The 12,101-nt window shown below is 38.5% G+C and overlaps 1 protein-coding gene across 1 annotated transcript in view; it reads right to left on the bottom strand.

Annotated features, from left to right (window-relative positions):
• RNFT1 (ring finger protein, transmembrane 1) overlaps positions 1–7,466 on the bottom strand; it is a 9,233-nt gene extending 1,767 nt beyond the window's left edge. Inside the window, exons 1-6 of the mRNA XM_006832363.1 lie at positions 7,013–7,466; positions 6,715–6,791; positions 3,942–4,042; positions 2,386–2,539; positions 1,571–1,729; positions 821–886 (exon numbers count right to left, since the gene is read on the bottom strand). Coding sequence (XP_006832426.1) covers positions 821–886; positions 1,571–1,729; positions 2,386–2,539; positions 3,942–4,042; positions 6,715–6,791; positions 7,013–7,415 — 960 coding nt within the window. The 5' untranslated portion in view covers positions 7,416–7,466. The remainder of the gene's footprint in view (positions 1–820; positions 887–1,570; positions 1,730–2,385; positions 2,540–3,941; positions 4,043–6,714; positions 6,792–7,012) is intronic.
• Between the last annotated feature and the right edge of the window lie 4,635 nt (positions 7,467–12,101).

Here is a 12,101-nt window from a genome sequence, read left to right as displayed (position 1 = left end):
ATAAAACAATACATTATTAGGTTGGCATTCATGTCAGTCAGTTCCCCTGATCTTTGACTGTTTGTGGGTCTAATAGAGACCTAAGTTGAGGAACCAATGCTGAGATGTGGTGATTACCTATGGACTGCAAACCTTTGGGGCCTGGTCTGATTAGCAAATTACCCTGATTTATGATACTTTCTCTGCAATCTGTTACATCAATAGAATCACTTTGTAATCAAGTTTATAATTACCATTAGAATCTCAATTTGTTGTTAAATTTCATGCTGTAAATATATTTGTATATAGAGAATTAAGTACTAGCAGAGAAATTTCCTCCAGGAAGAAAACTGCAAGAGATGTGATTTTTTGGTAATAAGCTTTTTGCATATACAAGGGGCTTCAAAAAGTTCATAGACAAATGGAATAGAATAGTGGATATTTCTACTAACTTTGAATCCTCTTGTACATAATTACAATGAAATCAGTTTCATAAAAACTAAAGCATTAACAAGAGATATATGAAGCTACCATTTGTGGATTAGAAAAGGAAGAGGAACAAAAGATTTCTAAGTGAATGTTTATAAACCTTTAAGAATGTCAACATTGGACAAGAAACATATCCAAACACATTGCAACAACTAAGGTGTCTGTTTTTAAGAAACTGATTATAGATATAAAATTCCCATATTTTTACAGTCCAAGTGTTAAAGTACTAGAAGAGGAATCTCAAAAGATCAGCTAATCATGAAATCCATACTTCTAAAACTGCCAAACTAAAAATAATTTTTAAATGAAGTAAGTAAAAGTGTTTTTCCCTTAGCTGATAAAAAGTACTTACTGGTCTTGTAAAAAATATTCGTAAAACCTGTCTGAAAGTTTTCAGGTGTCTAAAAAAGTCCAAAAGCTGAAATAGGGAATAAAGAAGAGATAATTTATTAATTCAAAAAATATCAAAGCTTTAATCCCTTAATATAAAATCCTGATATTTAACCTAAATCTCACTATAACACAGCTAAAGTCCAATTAATGAATATTTTACTCAATTTATAGATTTAAGCCAAATCTTAACCATGCTGAAGTACATCTCAATACCTTGAGAATTATAATTTGATCATGACAAACACAAATTTAACTCAACTATACCAAAAACCAAGAAGAGATTAAAGCAATTTTACCTGGTTCACATGTTAATTTACTTGGATTTTAAAGTTTCATAAAGTGATTAAGTTGAAGAAAATAGGCAGAAAAAACAGGACAGGAAACTCCACTAGTTTGAGAATTTTGAGTATAACTAATGGTACTGTTGGTGATGGGTATTGTCTATACCACTTGTTTCCCCAATTAGGTATTCCGTGTTATGTTGAGATTCACTTTCCACCCTCCCTTAAGGCCAATAAAAACTAAGAACTGAAAATACATTTCCATTTCTTTAATTTTAAATAGATAAAAATCCTGTCATTACTTCAAGTTACTGGTATGAATACAAAACAAACTGGAAAATAGTTTTAAGAAAGGGGAAATAGTCGTGTGTAAATTCTAATCAAATGAGTCATTATGCGATGACATGGAGCTTTCTGATGATACCTACTTTCAGTATGAGGTAGAGTAAAGCCAGCAATATTCCAAGACTCCATCTAATTACATTCCCAAAGTCCCCAAAGCTTATAAGGTAACGAAACCAAACCGGTATTGGAACAAAAGTTCGGTAATACTGACATAATTCTTCTAAAAGCATATACCAGAAACCCTAAAAAAAAAAAACACACACACACAAAAAAAGAGCTACTCAATTTAGATATATACATTGCACAAATATTTCATTTTCAGCCTGAGAACATTATAACCATTAATTAACCTCAATCTGGTTCTAACATTATAACCATGAGTGGTTTGCTGTCAAAGAATTTCTACAGAAAAACTGAAAATGTTTTCTGTATATTATAAATAAAACTAATTATATGTTCTTTTGGTCACAAAGCTTTGTATTAAAGCATTTATGAGAATGGAAGGCAATGAAAAAATGCATAGTTACCATTATCATTTGATAATGCCCTGGAGGAGAAGAAATCTAAGTATTTTCTGATATATGATACAGGGCACTGATTTTTAGATTATTTGGAACCAAATATAAGGGCTTCAAAAAGTTTCGTAGAAAAATTCCAATACCTTTTCATTCCATTTTTTCACAGACTTTATGAAGTCCCCATATAACTCTGATTTTACAAGAATAGGTTAATATTTAAAGTCCTTGAGCAAACAGTTGCCAATCTGAGATAACGTAGATAATTAAAATTAGGTTAATTAATAAACTAAAAAATTGTAAAAGGAGTCACTTAAAAGGAATACTACATAACATATATGTGTTTGCTAACATTCTTCGAATAAAACAAGTTAGTTTCTTACCTTTGATTTGAAAGGCATGATGGAAGAAGGCACCAATAAAATAAAGCATTTTAAGCTCATGAAAATGAATTTCAGAATGAAGTCTGTAATTCCAACAATCCAAAATATTTCCCAGAAGTTCAAATGGTCCAAAGTAGGTTTTAAAAAAATTAAGCTACCAAGATAAAAAACAAAAATTTACTACAGTAACATACGATAGGAGTTTAAAAATATGACACTATGTATTTTACTTCAATAAAAAATGCAACACAGGCAAGCCAATGCTAGATTTCACATAAATATAGTGGGAAATTATTTTAAAGAGACTTCTCTAAATGTTTTGAATTTCAAATCTTTATAGAATAAGAAAAATAAATGTAGTGTTCCTAGCTTGTGATGGTTGCCACCTTTCTAGCCTGTATATATATAAAAATTCATACTGGGTTCTACCATTTTCTAATCAACCAACTCCAACAAGGATTCCATCCCCTACTTTCCAATGAATTGTTTTTGTCCACATCAATAAGGAGTTGATAATAAATTCAAAGGTCATTTCTCTTCTTCCATCTTCCCTCAAAACATCTTCTAGATTTGTGACACCACTGAACTCTCCCAGTTCTTATATGTCATTGAGGGTTCTTTTGCTGTTCCTCCTGTCCTACCTTTTCATTTTAGGTATGTCCAGTTCTGGACCCTCTTTATATATACTTTTCCTGGTCAGAACCATCAGTTAACCATGTGCTAAATACCATGATTTATAGCCCTAACCTCTACCCTAGAGCGACACTGGGTTAAAAAACTAGACTGCAAAGTCAGTTTGAACTGTAAGGTCAGTGATTCAACCTCATTAGCCGCTCCTTGGAAACCCTATACATGGTTGCTATGGGTCAGAACCTACTCAGTGGCATTTAACAACAACCTCTAACCTGAGCTCCAAATATTATCTAACCACTTTCTTTAACAGTTCTACTTGGCCTCTTAATACATTCAAATTGCTGGTTTTCCCTTCAAAACCAATTCCTTCTCCAGTCTTTCCGTCCAGTTGTTAAGACCAGTTGTTCAGACCCAAGCACCCTTGGGTCATCCTTGATTTTTCCCCACCTCATCTTAATCAAATTCATTAATGTGATTGGCTCCATCTCCAAACTGTATCCCATATTTGTTTATAACTCTCCAACTGAAATTAGTTATCTGATTAAAGCTGAAAATTCAGAACACTCCCGCTGTTGTGGTACTTAATAAACATAGATTATAGAAACTTCTGTTAAGAACTGGTCTGTGAACCACAAGTGTGTGGTTCAAACCCACCAGCTGCTCCTTGAAAAACCTATACAGAGTCACTATGAGTTGAAACTGACTTGATGGCACGAAACAACAACATAAGAAACAAAAACTAAAAAAACTAAGTATCTGCTATTTGCCAAGGCATTGGGATACAAAGCTGAATACGACTCTTAGCTTTCAATTTTGCATGGAGACAGGTAAAAATGAAGTATTATATGTGAGCAAGATATATACAAATACTATGGGATATATAATTACATAAAAATGTGATTGTGTACTTGGGTTCTAATTACCTGTAATGAAGCGACTGAGAATGAAAGGTGTAGTATAAAAGAACAGATGATCCTGCTAAGAATACCAGTAACCAAGCACATTGAATCTTAGAGCACCTTTCCTGAAAAAGAAACAATTTTTAGAATTTAAAATATCATTAATCTTTTACTTTAATGAATAATTTATTCATTTAGTATTTTTGTAGATTAGAATCTTAAAATATAGCATGGCTGCTAAATTCTACATCATATTTTATATTTCAATGAACAAAACTCATTTAAAGATAAAACTTGATTCACTGTGTAAAAAGCAAAATTTCTTCATTGTATGCAATTTCTTCACCTGTTTTCAAAGAAGCTATTATCTTTTGTAAGGAACTCTGTCTGGTAGCGTAGTGGTTACGAATCTGGCTGCTAACCTCAAGGTCAGCAGTTGGAAACTATCAGCCGTTCCGCAGGAGAAAGATGAGGCTTTCTGCTCCTGTTAAGATTTATAGCCTCAGAAACACTGTGCAGGGTCACTATGAGTTGGAAGTGACTCCACAGTACTTTTAACAACAACAACATATCTTTTGTAAATTGACATCAAGGACGTAACCGAGAGCAAAAAAATTTACCTGTGTACCCATTTATGTGCCTACTTCAAAAGCAAATTCTGGTCAAGGTTTGTAAGTATATATTTTTTTAAATTCAGACTCTAAATATTTAATAAAACAATTTGTTTGATCTGACTGTTAAGGTAAAAAAATTTAATTGCTAGTTTAATTCATAAAAGTTTTACTAGTTTTAAACCCTGAATTAAATTTTTATAGTTTGACAGGTTTGACTACAAATGTCCAGGAAGAATGCAAGATCTTTTACACAGATACAGCTTTTTCAAAGTTGTCTTAAAGTAAAAATTTATAAATCAATACTATTTTTTCCAACAATTTACAGAACAGAATTCTTCTGTAATTTATGTCATGGAAAAACTTCTTGACTTATATTTCTCTAAGAGAAATCTAAACAATCCTATACTCATTTATTTAATGGTACATTTTATGTATTTTAAATCCTATAGTGCAGATAAGCACTGGTAATGGTGTAGGATAAGCATGGACTGCACTGATAACCACACAGTTGGCATTTTAATCCCACCAGCCACTCCAGAGGAGATAGAAGAGGCTATTTGCGCCCATAAAGATTTACAGCCTTAGAAACCCTACAAGGTAGCTGTGAATCAGAACTGATTTGACTGGCATGGAACAACACAATAGTGCAATGAGACCCTGGTGTGACAGTGGTTAAGCTCTCGGCTGCTAACTGAAGGTCAGCAGTTTGAACCCACCTGCTACTCCTTGCGAGAAAGGTGTGGCAGACTGCTTCCATAAAGATTTATAACCTTGGAAACGCAATGGGACAGTTCTACTCTGTCCTATAGGGTCTGAGTTGGGATCAATTAGAAGTTAGTGGGGTTTTCATTTTGTTTTGTTTAAAATAGTGCAACAGCCAAAGTTTTTATTAATTATTACATTATTTAGTAGGTCTATGGGTGATGCAAAGTTTGGCTCTGTAGGATAAGCACTGGACTGTGAAGTACAAGTTTAGCAGTTCAAACCCACCAACTGCTCTATGGGAAAAGGAGGTTTTCTGCTCCCACAAAGATTTACAGCCTCAGAAATCCTGTACAGGGTCGCTATGTACCAGAACAAACCTGATGGCACTGAACAACAACAACCTAAAGGTTGGTGGTTTGAACCTACCAAGCAGCTCCGTGGAAGAAAACATTGGTAATTTGGTACTGTGACGATTATAGTCAAGAAAGCCCTATGGAGCAGTTGTACTCTGTAATACACAGGGTCACCACAAGTGAAAACTGACTCAGTGACAGCAGTTTATAAAACACATACCTCATAACTTGTTTTTGTTGTATGCCGTCAAGTTGATTCTAATTCACAGCAACTGTATAGGAGAACTGCCCCACAAGGTTTCCCAAGACTGTAAATCTTTATAGTAATAGATTGTCACATCTTTCTTCCATGGAGCAGCTGGCCTTTCAAATGCTTAGCTACTGGGTCACCATAACTCCTTTGTTACTACTTAGTATTGTCAAAGGAGCCCTGGTGATATGGTGGGTTAAGCATTGGGCAGCTAACTAAAGGGTGAAGTTAGAACCCAGCAACAGCTCCACAGGAGAAAGATGAGACATTGTGTTTCTGTCATGTTTTACAGCCTCAGAAATGCTATGGAGTCATTCTCTGTCGATAGGGTCAGTAGGAGTCAGAATCCACTTGATGGCAGTGGGTTTGGTATGGTCAAACTGATTCATAAAGCATGAAACACTTGCCAAATCAAATCAAATAGTGTGTGCTGAACTTCTGAATCCCTCCACCTAGTTTTTTCTCCCCCTCTAACAGGAACCAAACAACCACAAAAAATAGGGGGAAGGAATTTAACATTAAAACATAATTTATTCCAGTTACTTTCTTATATGAAATTTAGTATACTGTGGTGGTGGTTGTGTGCCATGGAGTCGGTTCTGACTCATAGTGAGCCTGTGTAGGTTTCTGAGACTATAAATCTTTACAGAAGCACAAAGCTTCAACTTTCTCTTATGGAGGGGCTGGTAGATTGGAACTGCTGACCTTGGGGTTAACAGTCCAACTTGTAACCCAGGACATTACCAGGGCTCATTTTTAGTACAGTATGAATGCTACAATGTATTTAAATTTGTCAAATTATTTTCTATTTCTCTTAAAAGTAAATATGGAATTCTACAGTGAGAAACATTTAATAGTTTGCTTGTTATACTTACTCTTAGAAAAACCTGATTTACAATGCTTTTGTTTGCATACATAAAGGTTGTAAGCAGCCCAATTCCAAGAGAAATTCCTGTTAGAAAATAAGTTTCAGTTAATTTAAAGGAAAAAAAAAAAACCCAAAGAGGTATATATAAACTAATAGTGGCATGAATTAAAAGTAAACATACAATTTAAAATTCTAACAGAAAAATAAGTAAAAGAAATGCACGGGGTTAAAGTAGATTACAAAAAAAAGAAAGAAAGAAAATGAACTGACTTTAACAATTAAGTCAATGTTTTCTTATGTCCTACCTGTTATATGCTTCATAAGAAGTTTGACACTCAGAATCAAAATATATGGAAGACTTTTTTGCAACCACTTGAAGATATAGTGAAATTCTGAGAAGGAGTTGCCATGTTCTCCAGACTCTGTGGTCATATCATCTGGTTGTCTTGCTTCACCTTGCGAGTGACTTCGTAAGCGACTATGTACACATCCGTGGGTACAGCTGTGGACACCTGACCTTGTATTTCTAGAGCTTGGATTTTCGACATATTCTTTAGGTATGGAGTTTATTTGGATATGAACATCTCCAGAATGAAGACACGATCCTTCTCCTGTCATTCTTGTTGTATGGACACATTGGGAGGCTGAGACCTCCTCACTGCCTACAGTTCCTGGAGGACTGTGCAGTTGGCTACAGTTAGCTTGCATGGTCCTTGAATACTTTTTCTCTGATCCAAATTTCTTTTAGGAAGCTGTCCCCTAAAAATCAAATCATAGAAAATACTCTAAATGAATAGGACAATACAGATAATATGGAGCCCTGGTGTGGCGCTGTAGGGTAAGCAATGCACTGCTAACTGCAAGGTCCATGGTTCAAACCCACCTGTTGCTCCTCAGCTCTATACAGGGTCACTATGAGGCAGAACTAATAGCACTTAACAACACAACAGCTATCCTTTAGGAGCCCTGGTGGTGCAGTGGGTTAAGCATTGAGCTGCTGACCTTAAAGGTGGCATTTTAAACCAACCAGCTGCTTTGCAGTTGAAAGTTGAGGCTGTCTGCTTCTGTGAACATTATTACCTAGGAAACCCAAAGTAGCAATTCTACTCTGTCCTATATGATTGCTGTGAGTCGGAATCCACTTGCCAGCAGTGGATGTATCCTTTATTGAGTAAAGGGGCAACTGATAATTACAGTTGCTGTTAAGTGTCATCGAGTCAGTTCCAACTTACAGTGACCCTGTAATAGTGTTTTCAAGGAGCAGCTGGTGAGCTTGAACCGCTTACCTTGTGGTTCAAACCAACTTTGCAGTCCAGTGCATTAACCCACAGTGCCACACTAGGACTACAAAGATTGTTAGGTGCCGTAGAGTTGATTCCAACCCATAGCAACCCCTGTATAGGGTTTTCAAGGAGTTGCTGGTGAGCTTGAACTGCTGACCTTGCAGTTCAAACAACTTCACAGTCTGGCACATTAACCCACAGCACCAAACCAGGACTCCAGGGTAAAGGTTAGAGCTATAAATTACAGTAGATGAATTATTTTATTTGTTTACTAGACTCCTCCTTTAATGCCAAAGGCTCTGGTGCCCTACACAAACTTATAAGGAAAATTTGCTAAAAAACAAAACTTCCAGTTCTTTAGTGACATATGAAAATTGCAAAACTGTCATATACATGCTCAGCATATGTTAATGAGTATTAGTTAAGTGCTGTTGCGTTGAGTCGGTTCCGACTGATAGCGACCCTGCAGGAGCAGCTGGTGGCTTTGAACTGCCAATCTTGCCCAGTGCTGATGATATTTGTCCCACACCAGGAGTCCAATAGTACTTAAAAACTAAAGAACATTCACTCTGCCCGGTTGGATCAGTTTATGAGTCAGTATTCTTTGAAGCTTGGAAATACAAGGAAGAAAAACACATTGTCTTAAAACCTTAAATTAAATATCCTCATGGGTAAATGGCAATCGGCAACATTTCACTGAGTTGACCTACAATATTAGTTTTATGCTGAAGAAGCTTTTCCTAAGTTAAATAAAGCTTCCAGTAATTAATGGTACCACCAAGAGACTACACCCCCCTAAGAAAAAAATGTTATTTAAATACCTTAAAAATAGGGATAGTTGGGAGCTAGAATTGCCAGATGACGCTCTGAATAAGGAAGCTACACAGCCTATTAAAGGGGCCAACATGGTGCGGGTGAGAGGTGCTGCCAGGGAGGCTGCCGACAAGCCAACGACCACCCAAGACTGAGGAAACGGGGGTGGACGTCAGAGCTTGTTCTGTGTCATTCATTGAAACATTTAGGTTTCAATATTTTTGCGGTTATCACATGGATGTTTGGTTTTTACTGCTCCGACACCAAGGGTCCTATTTATTTCCTCAGATCTCTGAAGACTGACGTTGCCTGGGGCCGTGTCTTTTTCATAGATAGAAATTCAGAACCCTGCCACTTCTCCACCCACCCGATCAGAATACAAAAAAGGAAGAAAACGAAACGCAAACAAATCTTCCGGAATTCCCGAGCTTCGGGTATCCCAGTTCTTGCCAAAAGCCCTCAGCCGCAGCTGCCCCCCGCCTCCTCTTCCCTCTTTTCCCAGACCTGACCTCTCATGACGAAGAGTGGACAGAGGACTTGGCAGTGAGGACCGCAAGTACAGGGTGTGACGCCGTCTCAAACCCCTCAGTCCGGGCCATAGCGCTCAACTCCCACCACAAGCAGTTCAGCGACAGCGCGCGCGCTCCCAGGATGGACGTCCTCGCGCAAGCGTGCCCCGCCCACGTGCGTTATGCGGCTGGACGAACTGCCTCTAAGGTGTGGGACGGACGCCACGCCGGGGGCTGCCCCTGGGCTGTGTGTAGGTGTGTGCTTTGCACAATAAACTGCCGTCACACATGTGCGCCTATGTGTGTAATTCAGTGATTTAGACGTTTGACAAACTGTTGACTGCGGAAACCTGCCTTCCTTGGGAGGAGGAGCATGAAGGTGGACCGCTGTCCTAGCTGCCATGAAAGTGTCCGCGCGCTATGGAGCGTCTGCTGTCCCACAGACTCCGCTTTCGGCCCTGGAGGGAGTTGGAGGAGCCACGTGGCCCAGGGCTGGGCGCATCTCTGACGAGGAGCCGAGCGAGTGCGAGGGCTTCCGGGTTGAGGTTTCAGGACTGTGACTCCTGACCCAGTTGTGTACGGCGGTGAAGTTTGAAGCGAGCTGTGCTTCCGGTACAAATGTGAGGGTGAGCTGGGAAAACTAGGTTCTGGCTAAACCCCAACACGTCAGAAGCAGGAGCGGGGCTGAGAGAGCATTTCGGGTGCCACTTGTAAGTTGTCAAAGTTCGCAATAACTCTAAATCCAAAACTATTCCAAAATAAAAAGTTTGTTAAGGGGAAAGAAAAAAACAAAAACTAAAACTAACTTTTTTTTCCCCCCTCTTTTGAGCCCTGGCCTAAAGAATTTAATTGATAATGTATTCCCTGTGTACCCCTCATTCCACGGTCAGCAGTTCAAAACTACCAGCTGTTCCGCGGGAGAAATGAGGCTTTCTGCTCCCGTAAAGATTTACCGCCTCGGAAACCCTGTACAGGGTCACTATGGGTCGGAACCGACTCCACGGCACATCACCATCACTACCACGTAGAATTCTTGGAATTCAGGATTGGTGCTGCAGGATAAATGCATTGCATTGAAAAGGTCAGTTTGAAGCACAGGTTGGCGGTTCAAACCCACCAGCCGCTCCTCGGAATCCCTATACAGGGTCACTGAGTTGGAGCTGACTCGACAGCACTTAAGAACAACATGCTGACCATTGACAACTGCTTCAGTCTTTCTTCACTAGAATTAAATTTGCATTCACGTACATGTTCTATAAGATTAATTCTGGTGAGGAAATGATCCTTTGATTAGTCACTACCTGATTTTAAAACTAACCACTTACCCAAGTTAATTGGCTGGTTTGTAATTTTTGAAACTCCTTAACCATGAAGTTATACATAATTTTCTTACATTTGAGTGCAACTGTGTACAGTTTAATAATAATTATCCACTTGGAGGCTGTTATTAGGTTAGTTTTTCTATTACCAGATCATTTCCCTTGGGTAGAAAGGCACAAACCCCCATCCCGAGACACATATCCCTAACTAGTATTAGCTTTGCTTCTCACTGTCAATAAGATGCAGACTTCTCCCAACCCCCATCTTGTAGTATACATAAGGCTTTATGAACTTGATTCATGTTTATGAGCTTGATTTATGTAAGTCTTCCTGACAAATTAGGTTTCTGTGTCTGTTAGGCTGAGGGCCATACCCTGACTGTTGTGAATCTTCCAGAGATATAGGATAAGCACTGGACTGCAAACCACAAGGTTGGTGGTTCAAGCCCACCAACCCCTCCACAGGAGAAATTAGGCTTTCTACTCTGGTAAAGATTTGCAGCCTTGGAAATCTTACAAAGGTAGTTGTGGGTCAGAACTGACTCAAGGTCAATATTGAAACAGTAATAGTGTACCATTCCAATTACAATAGTTTTATTTTAAATTTTAATATCTATGAGGATCTATTGCTGTTAAATGCTATTGAATATCTTCCAATGTAGTGAGTCCAATACTGCAGAGACCTCACGGTGTTAGCTGTGTTGAAGCCCATTGTTACAGCCACTGTAGCAATCCATCACCTGGAGGGTCTTGCACTTTTTCAGTTACCCTCTACCAAGCATGAGCTCCTCCAGGAATTGGCCCCTCCTAATAACATGTTCAAAGTACATGAGATGACATGTCTTTGAACTTGCTTCTGGGGAGAGTATTTTGACTATACTTCTCCCAAGTCAGATTTATTCATTGTCTGGTAGTCCATGCTGTACTCAATATTCTGATGCTTCAGCAACACCATAATTCAAATGCATCAGTTCTTTTGTCTTCCTTATTCATTGTCCAGCTGTTGCATGCATATGGGGTGATTGAAAATACCATGGTGTGCGTCAGGCGCACCTTAGTCCTCAAAGTGACACCCTTAAAGGGCTGTTTTTCAGCACATTTGCCCAATGCAGCATTCATGTAATTTCTTGACTGCTACTTCCATGAGCATTGCAGAAAAATACAAAGAGCACTAAACTCTGTTTCCCACCGAACTGTATTTAAATGGGTTCAATAATTCATTGCAATGGCTACACAGGACTCAGGGAACATATTCATAGTTATGAGGTTTATTATGGAATTTAACAGCTTTCTTTTTGTGGCCAGAAATGTTCAGGGCACAGTTCTTCCGATCAGAACAGCCCTTTCTCAGCAGTACCCACATGCCACCCTCTCTCTGCCCTGCCAGTATTACAGAGTTCTTTTAGGGTTGCTGGTAAACGTTCATAGGGCATACTACTCCACTATGCGCTTCAGCCTGGAGGCATTTGG

This window comes from Chrysochloris asiatica, unplaced genomic scaffold, assembly GCF_000296735.1.
Source record: "Chrysochloris asiatica unplaced genomic scaffold, ChrAsi1.0 scaffold00007, whole genome shotgun sequence".
In the NCBI taxonomy this organism is placed as follows: domain Eukaryota; kingdom Metazoa; phylum Chordata; class Mammalia; order Afrosoricida; family Chrysochloridae; genus Chrysochloris; species Chrysochloris asiatica.
The sequence above is the reverse complement of the archived record's forward strand: the minus strand, read 5'-3'. Positions and strand labels throughout refer to the sequence as shown.